The sequence below is a fragment of the Carassius auratus genome, chromosome 49, assembly GCF_003368295.1.
Source record: "Carassius auratus strain Wakin chromosome 49, ASM336829v1, whole genome shotgun sequence".
NCBI lineage: Eukaryota > Metazoa > Chordata > Actinopteri > Cypriniformes > Cyprinidae > Carassius > Carassius auratus.
This window is the reverse complement of record NC_039291.1, coordinates 1,732,865-1,749,937: the sequence shown is the minus strand read 5'-3', so window position 1 is coordinate 1,749,937 and position 17,073 is coordinate 1,732,865. Positions and strand designations below refer to the sequence as shown.

Sequence of the window (17,073 nt, the reverse complement as noted above, 5' to 3'; positions counted from 1 at the left end):
AAATACTTCCCCGAATGAATCGTAGGCAAGAAAATCAATGTAAAAATGGCACCAGTTTATCTTGTAGAAAATAATGAAAGTTTACATGCACTGAAAATATTTTATTTCAGTTGTGGTCATGTAATGTTGCCGAATGCTCAAGCTTGTTTGACTTGAGAACTTTGAATTATGATTGTGAATGAAATGTGCTATATTTCTGAACTTGTCTTGCTTCACCAAGACCAGCAATTATACAGTCAACAGTGTTAAATATTTTATTTTTTGAAATTAAAGCGAAATGTTTGCTTTTTCACAAATACCTTGCTGAAGTGGTTGGTTGGACGCTCCATCTGAAGACAGCAAGCACTACTCCTTAGCCATTAAATAGACATGAAGCTACCAGCACACAGAGTCTGAAAATATGGCACAATCAGGTGAAATTTCAAAGATAGAAAGATATCAAAGAAAAGATCATAAGTCTGGTAAGGGTTACAAGTCCATTTCAAAGATTACAGGACTCCACCAATCCACATTCAGATCAATAATCTGCAAATAGAAAACACTTGGAACAGTTCTGAATCTTCCCAGAAGTGGTCAGCCATCGAATATCTCTACAGAGGCTGAACGTAAAATAATCATGGAGTTTTCAAAAGTAAAATGAACAGGCCTAAAAATATTAATCAATATTGTTATTCCTGCGGAAATAAAATTAAATATAAAATCTGCTATTTATTTTAATTTGAGTTATGATTGGTTGGGATCTGTGCAATGACATCCATCTGTTTCCTTTCAAATGTTTTTATATTGATGCATTTTCAATAAATTAATAAATAAATGTCATAGATATTTTATAATTATTAGATATGAGCAACATAAAACATTTTAGACACTTAATAGTACTCAACATTATCATATACTGTAGACCTGTTTGTTTCTTTTTGTAACAGTAGAATTCTGTGTAATGTGAAGAAGAGGACATTGTATTTTAACAATATGGATTCAATAATTATATCACAATATGGAAATTAAACCATTGGGTGTTCTAGGAGCTTGAGAAGGCTCTGTGTTATCAAAGTGCACTTTATAGTGAATTCATTGTAGAAAATGAGTTTCACAAAAGAGCCAAGTGATACAAGACAAATAAAAAAGGAGCACGTTAGGTAAAAGACGTTAGCCTGAATGCACTGTAAGTTGCTTTGGATAAAAGCATCTGCTAAATGCATAAATTTAATTGAATTTTATTAAAAAAATTAAAAAAATAACAAGAAATAAGTTAAAATACATAAATAATTCGGGAAATGTGATAATAGATCATTTTTGGTTGGCACAGTTTGGTATTATGGTCACCTGGACACTCTAGTTTGTGAACACTAGAGGTCGCTATATTTCTCTGAGCTGTGGCGTATGACGCTTCTCTCGCTCTACACGGAATTCCCAATCATCATCTCCAGTCACACACAGACAGCATTGGGCCTCAACCTCACACAGCTCGACGTTAGAAACAGACACGGGTAAGATTGAATATCATTCCATACCTGTCAGCAACCCTGGTTTGGCTGGACATATACCGAGACGGCGATATTAGTCCATTTATCGTTTTTGTGCTGTTTACAAACGACTTAATTAATAGGTAACGTTAGCCATGTTACATCAATATCTCAAAAGCTTCGTCGTGTTATAGCAGTACGTTGATAGCAAATATTGTTTGCCTCATTTTCAGGTCATGTTTTTATGTCAGTTGTTTATTTGGCCTTAATATGTCTTAACAGTTCTCAGTTTACCAGTATAACTTACCTGAAGCTAGCGAGCTGCTACCTAGCATTGCTAATGTATTGATACGGTTTAGAAAAACACTAACGTTACCCTAAAATAGTCATGGAATTAACACGCATTGTGTATATAAAATGTTAGCATGCTCTTCTTGGTCAATTCTATGATTACGACCTAAAGCTGAGCCCGACTGAAGAGTGAACAGTCATTTACACAGATTCACATGAATTCTGCTGTCTCAGATACCGACCTAGACAACATTGTTTGGCCACAATGCTTTCAACTAGGTAGGAAACTCTGATGTTTGGTTTTCTTTGAAAGATTCCTAACCCTCATATGGTATGTTTCCTTCTGAAATTAGAAAGATTTTCAAGAGGATGGTTAATGAGTCATGCTAATATTGGCTTGCTTTATTGGCAAAGATGTAAAAAAAAGATCAGTAGATGTAGTAACTTAACGTTACATGAATTGATTTACAGCCAAAACTGTCATCATAGTCATGTAGATTGTTTTTTGTAGTCAGTTTGCATATAGTACTCAACAAGAAGTAGCCTAATTATTATGTTTTTTTGTCACTTATAAAACAATGTTATTATGTTCAATCTTATGATGAATAAGCTGACAGATAAAGAAAAGTATTCAGTTTCTAATGTCCTTCTTAGGCAGCTGGCTTTAAGTTTATTCAGTCATGGTAAATGCTTGATTCAGTGGAGCGTTTAAAGGGATAGTTCATCTTTTCAAACCTGTATGACTTTTTCCCCATGTAATGGAAGCTAATAGTAATCAAAACTATTTAATTACCAACATTTTCAGAATTTTTCCAGTGAAGAAAGAAAGTGATTTTACCAGTACTTGTGGGCTGTACTCCGACTGTAATTGTTGAACTTTTGACAACCTACAGAACACATGTTTGATTTCATGGAAATATCCCACTGATGAATGTGGGTCAGGGAGTCTAGCCTTGCTCTGGCTGAAATAATAAGATTAAATGTAGCCAAGCTCAAGCAGTTACACACAGTTAGCCCCACAGTGATCAGGCAACGCTCTTGAGTTTAAAGCACTGCCTTAAAAGTACCGAAATATTATGGGTAATGAATGACTATTACTGCTGTTATGAGCTGTCCTACTTACAGAGGCTAAAAGATAAGATTACACACAACCTATATTGTAAAGTTGTGTTTGTATATGTGTGTAGTGGAGCGAAGAAGCATTAAAAGTCATTGTCCTCTTCAACTGTGACATCTCTCATACAGTGGGCATAGAAAACGGCGACGGTGTGACCATCTTGTTTATTTATCCCCCGATGTAAAACCTCTCACCCTCTGGGTCAGTGTTGGGATATTTCTTTTCTTGATTTATACAGGGAAAAAAAAAACTTTTAATTTAGCAGCTACATCTAAACATGACTTTGTCTATCTGAATCCTCACAGCTACATTTTATCACACAGATGTTTTTAAACAACTTTATGACATATATTGGTCTTACACATATATTAATTGCTAGAGTTGGTTCTGCTGGCTATAGAAACAAGAAGCATTAGAAAGAACAATGTGGCAAATGCTATTAAAAACCCAGCTAACCCCAATCCTGCTGGTCACATGTTTTGATGCATCGGTCCTTGGTTGCTCTTGCCTCTCTGACATGTGGCATCTCGAACGTCACAACATGTAAACAATAACCGGCAAGATTCATATCCTCTGCTCCTCAACACGCAGCAGTCAGACACGCTGCTAAATATAACACTGACCCAACGCTTGTCACTTCACATAAGCTCTGCTGGAATGATGCTTAGTTTCCCATGAGTCTCCTGTTAGGTTTGCTGTTTTAATCGACTCCCTCTGGAGAACTTAAATTACACTTTTAAGAGCAATACATCAATCGAATCTGTAAAGGGTCTACTTTTTTTTTGTGTATACAGACATAATAACAACAAAATTTTGTGCACTTATAAAATAAAGATAACAAACAAGGTGTGCTGTCTGCAGCCTTTGTCTGTCTTCTTTTAGACAAGCGTCATTAAAATGAACTGTAACTCAACGAAGAGACATGAGAGAGATATCTATAGAAAGCTTGACATGTCTACTTTTAATCTTTCTGATTTCCTCAGACAAAAAGAATGAAGCGCTTTATTCAGCAGAGATCATAAACATGAGTACGTCTCTTTTATATATATATATATATATATATATATATATATATATATATATATATATATATATATATATACTTGTACTAGTTTACACATAACGTGTAAAAATTTTCTAGTTAGACTTTTTCCAAACTATAATTCCTGAATAAATGTATAATTAAGTGAAACATTATGAAGTTTCAATAACAATATACAATACTATACCATTCAAAAGCTAAAAAAACAACAATAATAATAATTGATGATAATAATTACAATAAATGTTTTTTTTTTTTATTATTTAGAAAATCTGATTGTTAAAAGGATTTCTGAAGGATTGTGTGACTGGAGTAATGATGCAAAAAATTCTGAGAGGCTCATTATGCAGCTCATTATGCAGGCCTTCTCAGGTGTAAATCTCAATGATATTCATGATAGTTGACGCCTACTCGCATATGACTTTTACCAACAAAAAGTGTCTTCGAAAATTTAAATCAATATATTGTTTTCTGTAAGTGAGTACCAATGTACCAATGTTCTGTATGTGTTTTATTGCCTTATTCAAGTGATTTAACATTTTTAGTTTTTCACTAGGGGTGCTCCGATCACGATCGGCCGATCGTTAATGCGCATCTCGTCAGTAAAGCTGGTTCTCTAATCAGCGGTTAATTCCATCAGATGCATGATTTCACATAGAGCAGCTGTTACTACACAGAGCCGTTGTTAACTGAGAATATGCGCCAATAAACGCTGAAAATGAAGTGGATTTGCGCATCTTCTCTATTAACAACGGTTCTGTGTAGTAACAGCTGCTCTATGTGAAATCACGCATCTGATGGAATTAACCGCTGATTAGAGAACCGGCTTTACTGACGAGATGCGCATAACGATCGGCCGATCGTGATCGGAGCACCCCTATTTTTCACTAACCACACATAACATTTTTTTTTCTCAAAAACACAATCATGTACATACATGCTGCTCACATATTATTATAGCCCAGTTTGTGCTGATTACAGTGAGATTAGACTTTATTCATTTAGATATTTATAAGAAACTGAAAAAAAGCACAAATGTCAGGGCATGACAAAACTTCTCCAGCCCCCAAAAATACCCAGAGGGTTAAAGCATAAATTAATGAATTTTCAACCAGCTTTGTATTGTTACAGTTTCTCAGCATCGGTAGTAAATGAACAATGCATATTATATTTCCATGTTACCTTCCCTAAGATATCCTCATTTGTTTGTCAGCTAATGTCAGCCGATGGACTTTTAACAGCTCCAGGGCTTTTGCGAAAGCTACAGATTGTACTTCTGCACTTTCGTATCCTTGCTCACGGATATTCTGATCGAACTCTTTATATTATGGATGTTTACTCTTGTTTTATCTAGTTATGTTGCACCAATTAAAAAAATTAAATCTACTGCTTATACAGTCAACTTTTGTTAACAGATCATCTTGTCAGTAATGAATTATCTCTTTAAACAACTCTGACTCTTGCTTTTGTATTTTCATACACGATAATTGTTAGTTCTGCCCTGTTTAACGTCTGTAAATGCTATTACTGGATGTCACACATAACTCCATGCATAACCTGTCGTTGTCATTATAACCATCATAATGAAAACAATATTCCCTGTTTGTGGTTACTTTTATATTGCACTCTTTGGAAAAAGCAGAATGTGTGGTTATTTAATTTCAGTGCTTTTTTGTTTGCTCTCACAGAAGTATTTGTGATCGGCCTGCAGCACCATCTGTGAGGTGGAGCAGAACTCGTCCCCAAATCCTCTCTAAATGCTCTCCAGCATGGTGGACTACATGTGAAGCATCAGTGTCCTGGAGCAGAACGGGGAGAAGAGAGGATTTATCTGACGCGAGCAGACCGGCACAGAGACAATGTCATCCAACAGGGGCCAGAACACCCACGGGCTCAAACAGATTGGGCTGGACCAGATCTGGGATGACCTGAGAGCAGGAATACAGCAGGTCTATACACGCCAGAGCATGGCTAAGGCACGCTACATGGAACTCTATACGTATCTTGAAACGATGAATGGAGATTACAGTGGCCAGCACACTGAAAGGCTTTGTCTTGAATTTTGCGCTTGTAATGAGGATAAGACCTCGGCTAATGAGTCAAATCCACAAAATGGTTTGGGTTGCTGAAGTAGACATTCCATTGCTTGTTTCATTAATGTGCAAGCGATTGGATGGAGGGTATGCAGGGTTGTATTGGAATGCACTAGGCAGTGTTTGATATTGCTGTGAATGAGTGGTAATACTGTGCAGTGCAAAAGTACTTCAACTTTTTTTTCTGAAGCTGGGATTTATAAGTTGAATTCAGGCCCAAAAGGTTGTTTGGTGAAATTTCACAGAGGAAATCCAGTCATATTAGTGGGAAGCTGTGCAGTCGGGTGTTTTGTGTGGGTGAAAATTTGCTTAATCGAGTGTATTCGCCTGGTTGACCTTCAGAAAACTGCTTGGTTTGAAAGTGACTTCTGTATTTGCTGTGCTTTAAACACCACTACACTAAAGGCAATGAATCTTTTTTTGCATTATGTGGGGTGCTGATTAATCGTTCTTTAATATTACACAACATTCAGTTAGCTTCATAGAAATTTACTTCTTTTTTTTCTTCTTCTTTTTTTTTGATTGAATGCATATTATAGTTTTAGCTGGCCTGTTTGCTTTATATATATATATAAAAAAAAAAAAAATCAGTTCAAAAATTAGGTCTCAATTGACTTAAAACTAATTAATTGCATGGTATGCAAAATTACTTTGTAATCAATTGTTCAATTTTTAAGTTTCATTTATTTTCATGTTTTGTCTAATTGCTAAGATGCACATGGCCTTTTTCATTTCTGAAAGTTACTTTAAAAAATGTGAATGCTTTTAAATAATACTAGACAAACTATTTATTGATTGGTCTATATTAATTAAACCAGAGAATGGCTTAAACCTGTACTTGCCGAGAATTATATTACATTATATTAATGTTTCATTAAAAAGACATAACAATGTGGCTTTAGAAGTCATTACATTTTTTTATATCACCATGAAATGATGAGGCATGTTTCTTAATGAATTGCAAAACAATGCAAAATGAAAGTGCATGGTGTTATGAATTGGATTTGGCCCTTTTATAATCCCAGGCGTCTCCCAGCTCATGTGTGTTGCACTTTAGAGCTCTTCAAAGCAGTTTGTGTCTGGGAAATTTTAACTTTGACAAGGACATCTGTCCATTTTCAAATTAGCATTTTTGCATTTCACCCACTAGTGCCACATCAAACACCGGGATGTAATTACTCAGTTTCATCTGCCGCCCACAGCTGTCATTCTCCTCTGCATCTCCAGAAATGCGGTTTATTTGTCTGTGTGTGGCCCTGTGTGTAAAGAAGAGAACTTTCTGCTGTTAGTGCAGGTTTCTGCTCTGATCAGAAACTGAGTCTCAGCATGTAGTTTATAGTGTCAGAGTGCTTCTCACTGCAGCACAGAGGAGCTCATGGTTAGTGTTAAAGGTGTGATACTTGACTCTCAGAAAAGCTATTTAAATAGGTCTGGTAATCACAGTTTATGTGGTCATGACCTTTAACCAACTGCAATGAGACATAACCGCTGCAATAACTACACACCCATGTAGTGGACATGGAATATTGTTAACTTATTTCCGTCTTGAGAAACCTAAGAGTTTCTCTTGAGTAGATCAGTCTTATTAAAACAGAATTTTTCTCAAGGGTTTGAGCACTGACACTGTTAGCTCATTCTTGTTTAATATTGAGGAGCTGACCTATTGCTTTGATATTAGATGTTTTAAGTTTCTTGGAAGTTCCTGACATGTTCGAGAACACAGATTTATTAGATTATTAGGCTAATTCATGTATTTTTATTAATTTTTGTACACTAATTCAGCTACAAAGGTAAAGTTACTTGGCATCTGAAATCGAAAGCATCAGCATTATGGACTAGTGTCCTGTCAGTGTAGAAATGTGCTAATATATCTGTTTTGTAAGCTGTCTGTCATCTTTTACTCATTTACAATCTTAAGACTTTAACCTACCGTTCAGACATGTGTATAACTACTGTACCAGCGTGCACCAGTCTAACCAGGCCAGGGGTGCTGGCATCCCCCCCTCCAAACCCTCCAAAAAACCGGCCACACCTGGCGGGGCACAGTTTGTTGGACTTGAACTCTACAAAAGACTGAAAGAGTTTCTGAGGAGCTACCTGATGAATCTTCTCAAGGTAATAGCCTACAGTGTGATGGCGTGATACATTGGTGTCATGTTAAGGCAATTTTTAATAAGTATTTAAAGAAGCTGAAAGAACTTGAACGATTATCTATTTGGACATCATATGCTGCTACTGTGCATTGCAACAAAAATATGAAACTATTAAACTCTATATTATAATGTTGAATATTGGAATTGTATTTATTTCTTTTGGATTTGTTTTTTTTTAATTTACAGACACGGTATTTTTGCATTTAGCTTTAGCTATGGATATGGTTTGTTGTACTGAGTAATACACATTTTAGGAAGGTGTTTTATTTATTTATTTATATTTTGCCTTGCTATAATAGATAAGAGTGTGAGTTGTTGTCACTTCTCCAGTCCTCACTTCTTCTCCTGTGTCTCTCCTCCATCTTTGTGTCTGGCAGGCTGGAGAGGACCTGATGGATGAGAACGTTCTGAAGTTCTACACGCAGCAGTGGGAGGACTATCGCTTCTCCAGTAAAGTGTTAAATGGGATCTGTGCTTACCTCAACAGACACTGGGTGCGCCGAGAGTGTGATGAGGGCCGGAAAGGAATTTATGAAATCTACTCGGTAAGAGAAACGGCACATGCCCTTGATTCGTAGATTCCTTTTACCTTTCCACACATTGTGTTGATAAAACGTGGATTAATGGCTATACTGTCATTATGTATTAGCTCCACATATATTTAGCTATATTTATAGCCAGTGGTGTAATGTAATGAAGTTTTAATACGTGTGCGATCTGTGTATCACCAAATGACACACAGAGAAAGTGCACGCACGTGATTTATTGGTCTATTGAAAATTCAAGACATTCTAAATAGTAGACGGCAAAATGCTTCTGTTTGCTTTTTAAATGTATAGAATTTAATAGTTGACTTAATCTATATCACACAAAATACAGTTTTTCTGCAGATATCAGCATGATCAATTTAATATTTTGATGCATTGGCATTGAGCATTACTAAATCAATCAAGTTTGGCATAAAAATTGTTTAATAATATAATATAATTATAAATCGTTGTTGTTAGTGTTATAATTTAGATTTTTGTAGTTAACTGTATAATATTGGTAATAATTGTTGTTATTATCATACAACTAATCTTATTACTTATTAAATCGTTTTTTTTTTTATCATAATAAAGCAGTAGGCTAGTGTCTCATTGCTGTAAGAAACAGTAATCTAATAATTTGTCTCCTTCCCAGCTTGCTTTGGTCACTTGGAGAGAGTGTTTGTTCAGACCTCTGAACAAGCAGGTGAGTTATGTTTCTATGCAATTCATTATATTCCATTTGTACGATATTTGTTTCTTATATTTTCATCAGACGTATTCATCAGAATTTAAATTCCCCTGTCTCTTCTTTTGAATAGGTGACAAATGCTGTGTTAAAACTCATTGAGAGGGAGAGAAATGGCGAGACTATAAACACCAGACTCATCAGTGGAGTGGTGCAGTCCTACGGTGAGTGTGACCACCTTACATTCACATCTGTCCTATGCTGTTGTCCCTTAAGTGTGTTTCCTGAGTTGTTTGGGTGTCTGGACCTTTGAAGCCTCATGTTGTGATTTGATTTGTCTTTTCCAGTTGAGTTGGGCTTGAATGAGGATGATGCGTTTTTGAAGGGGCCGACGTTAGCAGTTTACAAGGAGTACTTTGAGACCCAGTTTTTGGCTGACACAGAGCGCTTCTACACACGGGAAAGCACAGAGTTCCTCCAGCAAAACCCTGTTACTGAATACATGAAAAAGGTCAACCAGAGTTCAAATTCAAGTCGGATATTATAATGTAAATTGCTGTGGATTTTATGGGAAATTTGGTTTTGTTCCGTTTCTTATGTGTGCAGGCAGAGGCTCGGTTGCTGGAGGAGCAGCGGCGGGTGCAGGTGTATCTCCACGAGAGCACACAAGACGAGCTGGCTCGCAAGTGTGAGCAGGTCCTCATCGAGAAACACCTGGAGATCTTCCACACTGAGTTCCAGAACCTTCTAGACGCTGATAAGAATGAAGGTCAGTGCTGCAGTGTCCCCTTCAATCAAGCAGTATATTCTCTGAGACCTCAAACCTCAACGTTTGACTGTCAGTACATGTTGTGTGTGATTACAGATCTCGGTCGGATGTATAACCTTGTTTCCCGGATTACGGACGGATTGGGCGAGCTCAAGAAACTCTTGGAGTCCCACATTCATAATCAAGGGCTGGCTGCCATCGAGAAGTGTGGAGACTCGGCACTCAATGTGAGTCATGTTACAGCATAATGCCACAGTATTTTTGGCCTTTAGCAGCTGCTTTGGAGAGGAATTAAAAATGACATTGATATAACTTTTCTGAAACTGTGTCAAACCTGTGCTAAACCTGAATTTCCTGAACTTGGACCCTCACTTCATTGTATAACAGGTCTATTCTTACCATGACAATAGTTATTTGTCTAACTAGGCTCCTGGCAAAATGTTCTGTCTTCTGGCTATACACAATTGTGTTTCAAAGATATGACTCAACTTTGTTTTATGTAACCCATTCAGAGGAAATCAAGTGCCACTTTGTTGACGCCAGACCCAGAAATATTTAACTCTGTGAATAGTGGATATCTTTGGATATGTGTTTTCTGGTATATCTGTTCCATGCCGTTCCTGTCATCTCTTAATTTGATCAGAGCTTGAACTGCCACTACTTGTTTTCAGGATCCCAAAACGTACGTGCAGACGATCTTGGATGTTCACAAGAAATACAATGCTCTCGTCATGTCGGCATTCAATAACGATGCTGGGTTTGTGGCAGCACTCGATAAGGTTTGTGATCTCTGTTAAAAGTCCGTTTCGAGCTATAGTGTTTATGATGTAACTTTCCCACTGTGATCTGTGCTGCTCTCCAGGCCTGTGGGAGATTCATTAATAATAATGCGGTAACAAAGATGGCGCAGTCCTCTAGCAAATCTCCTGAGCTTCTGGCCAGATACTGTGACTCCTTACTGAAGAAGAGGTGAATCGTCTTATTCATTTTCCCGATCTGTTAACATGTGAATCTCTAATTCGTCAGCCAGAAATGACAATGAAATCCAGTGAACGTCTGGTACGTTATTGCAAACACATCGGTTTATGTTCTAGGATGGATTTGAGGCTTGAATATTTGAATACAGTATTCTGACCGAAAAATGAAAAAGAAGCTGCTTCTTTTAGGAAAACGTCATGAGAAAGATTTTATATGTGAAATTTTATCAACAAATATTCCAGTGCACAAGCTGTAAGATGAAATTTGATGATATAACTGTCTAGGAAAGCTTGTATGCTTTTAGTGTTCAGCAGTTCCAGGAATCCACGTAACACAGATGATTATACCGAGTGTGTTTCGTTTAGTTCAAAGAATCCAGAGGAGGCTGAGCTAGAAGATACTCTCAACCAAGTGGTGAGTTTCACTGTCCTCCACTGAGATTACAGATCAGATTTGAAAAGTCCTTTAGTGTGTCAGGGAGCTCTTACTTGAATTCATAACACTTGAGCTATTCATATTTGCTCCATTTATTAATGTGTTGTTAAATGCAACCATATCGAGTAAGGTGTTTTTTTTTTTTTTTTTTTCTCTTCACAGAATATTTTTTTGTACGGATTGTTGTGTGTGTACATTATATATATATATATATTAGGGGTGTAACGGTTCACAAAATTCACGGTTCGGTTCGATACGATACACTGATGTCACGGTTCGGTTCGGTTCGGTTCGATACGTTTTAGATACAGCAAAATGTAAAAACATCTCAACTTTTTAGAATGCCGCAAGCGCACCGCGGGTCATGTGACAAGAACCAACCAATCAGCTTCATCCTTTCCCGTAACAACGTTGAGAGCTCAGCCAAGATGAAGGATCAGCTGATCATAGTTGTATATGGATTGCAATTTTGAAATAAATTTAGTAGCAGAGCTACTGCAAGCGATTTTTAGAGCTGCAAATCCATTTATCCTTCGCTGAAATTTCCGCGTCTCATGGAGAGAGCACGTCATTGTTGCTTAGCAAAGACAGACGCCTCATGAGCGGAGGAGAAAGCGGCGCGACTAGCGTTTTCCACGCGTTTTTAGGCACGATATGTGAACGGCCCCTAAGGCGCTCGCTCACTCAGCACGCGCTGAAGACTCGTTGCAAAATGTCTAATGCATTTAACAGACCAGAAATATAAGATCCTAAAATAACCAACAGGTCTGGTGTTTGGGTTGGATTCCCTGTAAGCTATAGTTTCTAAATGCTGCAGGGATAGTTTGCTGCGTGCATGTTTCTCCTTTTTTTCGTCTTTTCCCAGATAGTACTGACGCATATATCCCAGATATTTCCGCTGGTGTTTTTTTTGTTTTTTGTTTTTTTTGTATTCCCGCTGGTGTACCCTGTCATGTTGCAGATGCGACATACCGTTGTTTTTTTATCCACCACTCTCTTGCCATCACCATTATAGCTTAAAGGGAATCCAAAGTGCACCCAAACACCAGACCTGTTGGTTATTGGAGGATCTTCTATTTCTAGTCTGTTAAACGCATTGGCTATTTTGCAACGAGCCTTCAGCGCGTACTGAGTGAGCGAGCGCCTGCTGAGTAGCCTAACATAAACATATAAGATGGTGTTTTTTTCTTCTTCGGGAGTGTCAGGGGCGTTGCCTGTTACGTTGTTTGGGTTATTGGGCTACCTTGATGAACGCATATCATTATATTTCTCTCTCTCTTTTTTTTTTTTTCAAATATAATTAATTACTCCAACGAACCGTTCGGTATACATAATGCGTACCGCGTACCGAACCGAAAGCGTCGTACCGAACGGTTCAATACGAATACGCGTATCGTTACACCCCTAATATATATATATATATATATATATATATATATATATATATATATATATATATATATATATATATATATATATATATATATATATATATATATATATATATATATTATTTTGGTTATTTGACGTTTCTTATATCAAAAATTATTTAGTAAGGTGTTTTTTATTTTTATTTTCTTCACAGAATATTTTTTTGTACGGATTGTTGTGTGTGTACATTATATATATATATATATATATATATATATATATATATATATATATATATATATATATATATATATATATATATTATTTTGGTTATTTGACGTTTCTTATATCAAAAATTATTTAGTAAGGTGTTTTTTATTTTTTTTTTCTTCACAGAATATTTTTTTGTACGGATTGTGTGTGTGTACATTATATATATATATATATATATATATATATATATATATATATATATATATATATATATATATATATATATATATATATATATATATATATATATATATATTATTTTGGTTATTTGACGTTTCTTATATCAAAAATTATTTTGCATAATTCTAATTAATGCACACACATAATTGACTTTTGTCTGCCTGGTCAAAGAACTTGTCAAGAAAGATTATTGCTTTCATTCTCCTATTGATGTGATCGGCTCATTGTGCACTTTATACATACAGTACACATATTTAATTAATTTAATGTGAATGTGTGACTGATTGCATTCTCCAACATCCTTCATCATCAGATGGTGGTTTTCAAGTATATTGAGGATAAAGACGTGTTCCAGAAGTTCTATGCCAAGATGCTGGCCAAGAGACTGGTGCACCAGAACAGTGCCAGCGACGACGCCGAGGCCAGCATGATCTCCAAACTCAAGGTCTGTGCACTAGATGGCTCACTTCACTGCTTCTCATTTATCTCTAGTAGATGCTTTACACCTTTCTTTTCTTCTGTCCAACCTCAGCAAGCGTGCGGTTTCGAGTACACCTCCAAACTACAGCGCATGTTTCAGGACATCGGCGTCAGCAAAGACTTGAATGAGCAATTCAAAAAGCACCTTTCAAACTCGGAGCCTTTGGACTGTAAGTGTTTCATACATCTGACAGTGTTTATCATTTAACATGCATGCGGTCATTACTGATGAACATAATCCGGCTCTGTCTGTCTCGCAGTGGATTTCAGTATCCAGGTTCTGAGCTCTGGCTCGTGGCCGTTCCAACAGTCTTGCACATTCGCTTTACCATCTGAGGTGAGATGCTCGGATGCTTAACCCTGTAATTTTCCAAAGCCTTCACACCCTTCCACGAGCTGGGAATAATGTGTGATTACACTTCCAGTTGATGATAGTTTTTCAACGCCTTTGTTTTTCACAGTTGGAGCGCAGTTACCAAAGATTCACAGCTTTTTATGGAAGTAGACACAGCGGGCGGAAGTTGACATGGCTTTACCAGCTTTCCAAAGGGGAACTGGTCACCAGCTGCTTCAAGAACAGATACACTCTGCAGGTTTGTGTCTTCTTCATGCTAGTGGTAGTTCATAGCATGTTCTGGGACTCGTTAAAGAGCAGGTCATATGGGGTTTCATAGGCGTTTTTTTGCAGTTTGTTATGAAGAGTTGTCTTAATGAGTCGCCATATTTTCGAATCTTCCAACTGTTACCTATGTACGTCACAAGCTTAGACATTTGCATAACCGAGGGGACTCCAACACAATATTAGGATACTTTAAAATGCCATATGACCTGCGCTTTAAGAAGGTTGTAGGACTCGGATGGCACAAGTGTCAGCATGAGTTTGTGTCGTGTCTCCGCAGGCCTCCACCTTCCAGATGGCCATCCTGCTCCAGTTCAACACGGAGAACAGCTACACCGTCCAGCAACTGGCCGACAGTACACGGATCAAAATAGTGAGTGCAGTGCCATTGCTTTATATCCCCTTAACAGCATTCACGTCAGTCAATCAGTACACTATGATCTCCAGCTCATATTAAATTCATACTTGGGACAAAAGGAAACCACAGCAGAAACAGCGGGTTCGTCTGTTAAAAATCACAAGTATTTAATTTGATAAGCTTTTTTTTTTTAAAGCCTGTCATTTTTGACCGGGAACACGTGTAACAAGGTTGGGGGAAAAAACTAAAAAGATTAATCTAATTAACTATCAATTATTTTTATTCCACCTGAAATATCTCATTACAGAAACTATTTTTTTTCTAAGATATTTTAAACCACGTTTATTTAAAACATTGTGAAAATTCGTAATTTTAGCAATGCATTTTAGTTTTTGTGTGTGCGTTTTGTTTTTATGTTTTCCTCATTTAATGTTTTTTTTTTTTTGCGTTTTACAGGATATTTTGATTCAGGTCTTGCAAATCCTGTTGAAATCAAAGTTGCTGGTAAGTGTTGAAACCTAGTTGCTTATAGGATCCTATAAATGTATATTTGCAGTTTTTTTGAGTTTTTTTGAGAGTACTATTATATTTATCATAAATTCTAAAAACGAAAAAAATGATTTAGATGACTTTTTTTTTTTTTTTTAGGTCTTGGAAAATGAGAACGCAAATATAGATGAAATGGACTTCAAGCCTGAAACACTAATCAAACTTTTCTTGGGCTATAAGAAGTAAATGCATTTTCTTACTGTTTCATGATCGATCTGCACAGTATACACTAATAATTGACTTTGAGCAACATTTAAAAAATAGTACATACTAGTATTTCTAAATATTGTTAGGATTGTACATTTGTCATCTGCCTATCTACACTCTCCTGTTTGTGCGCAGTAAGAAGTTACGGGTGAATATCAATGTGCCAATGAAGACAGAGCAGAAACAAGAGCAGGAGACGACACACAAGAATATTGAAGAAGACCGAAAGCTCCTCATACAGGTAATAAAAATAAACTATAACAATCCCTTGAAGCTGAAATAAAATATTCTTTTGAGTCTATCTGTCTAATGATGTTGTGTACAGGCGGCTATCGTGAGAATCATGAAGATGAGGAAAGTTTTAAAGCACCAGCAGCTTTTGGCCGAAGTGCTGAACCAACTTTCCTCACGATTCAAACCTCGTGTTCCTGTCATTAAGGTAACAGGACTGTAGCGCGCTGCTATTTGACTACTTAAGAAGCCTTCATTTGAAATATTAAAATGCGACTTATTTGTTTTTCAGAAATGCATTGACATTTTGATAGAGAAGGAATACCTGGAACGTGTGGATGGGGAAAAAGACACGTATAGTTACTTGGCCTAACAGTGTCCTTTTGAGGAATAAAAACCCAGACAAACAGAGGATTCTCTCTTAAAGATCTCGAGTCATTATTGCCGAGTAGGACAATGTGACGCTGGACTTTTCCCTTTAAACCCAGACTGCTAAAGCGGCCGATCTTTGTCTTTATGCCCTTAAGATGCTCAGGATTGCCATTTACTTTTTAATGTGTAAATATTGAACATTAAACTATGCTCATAGTGGGACCCAGAGTCAGGGTTGCATGCTAATGACTATCATTATGAAAATACATAATGCTGATTAATTTAATTTGTAATTATAATTACTTTTGGAAAACTGACAGATAAAAAAACAAAGGCTGTTGGTTGCAGACAGAAATACCTATAACTAAGAGGTAAGAGTATGCTCATTTCAGACCGGCTGTTTAGAGTTGCATTGTTCCCAGCCACGAGAATGTTTGTATAGTGCAGTTCATTTTATAATTGTCATGAATAAACATAATTTTTCTTTATGCGTTCTCAGTGCTAGGTTTTCTCGTTTATATTCTTGATCGAGTGGCTGAGCTGAATTTCTAGCTTATATTACTTAAACAGTACAGCAGACAATTATTTTTAATGTTTATTGAATCACATTTAACAAGTCCCTGTAAACAATTCAACAGCACCTTGAACACATGGAGATGGAGTGGTCAAAAACATCTCAAAGAAAGAGTAGAAACAAGAGGGAAGTAACAGGTTCAGGAGGAGAAATATGGATTCAAATGAGCAAAACAAAACGATCAACCTCTTAAGTGACAACCCCAAATATTCACTAGACAAATCACAGCAAACGATAGCCATCAATAAATTATGAATCTTGTTTATATGCTTACAATAAATAGGGACTGGTATTATTGCT

At 36.6% G+C, this 17,073-nt stretch overlaps 1 protein-coding gene across 1 annotated transcript; it reads left to right on the top strand.

Moving 5' to 3' along the window:
• The first annotated feature begins 1,390 nt into the window (after positions 1-1,390).
• LOC113066021 (cullin-1-like) lies at positions 1,391-16,687 on the top strand. The gene is made up of 22 exons (XM_026237584.1): positions 1,391-1,490; positions 5,605-5,915; positions 7,947-8,124; positions 8,540-8,707; positions 9,345-9,395; positions 9,511-9,601; positions 9,725-9,888; positions 9,984-10,146; positions 10,243-10,373; positions 10,818-10,925; positions 11,009-11,115; positions 11,490-11,538; positions 13,697-13,828; positions 13,916-14,033; positions 14,124-14,200; positions 14,325-14,456; positions 14,763-14,855; positions 15,297-15,344; positions 15,489-15,571; positions 15,732-15,837; positions 15,922-16,035; positions 16,120-16,687. Exons 2-22 carry the CDS (start codon positions 5,776-5,778, stop codon positions 16,198-16,200), a joined length of 2,334 nt encoding a protein of 777 aa, XP_026093369.1. The 5' UTR covers positions 1,391-1,490; positions 5,605-5,775; the 3' UTR covers positions 16,201-16,687.
• The last annotated feature ends 386 nt before the right edge of the window (positions 16,688-17,073 follow it).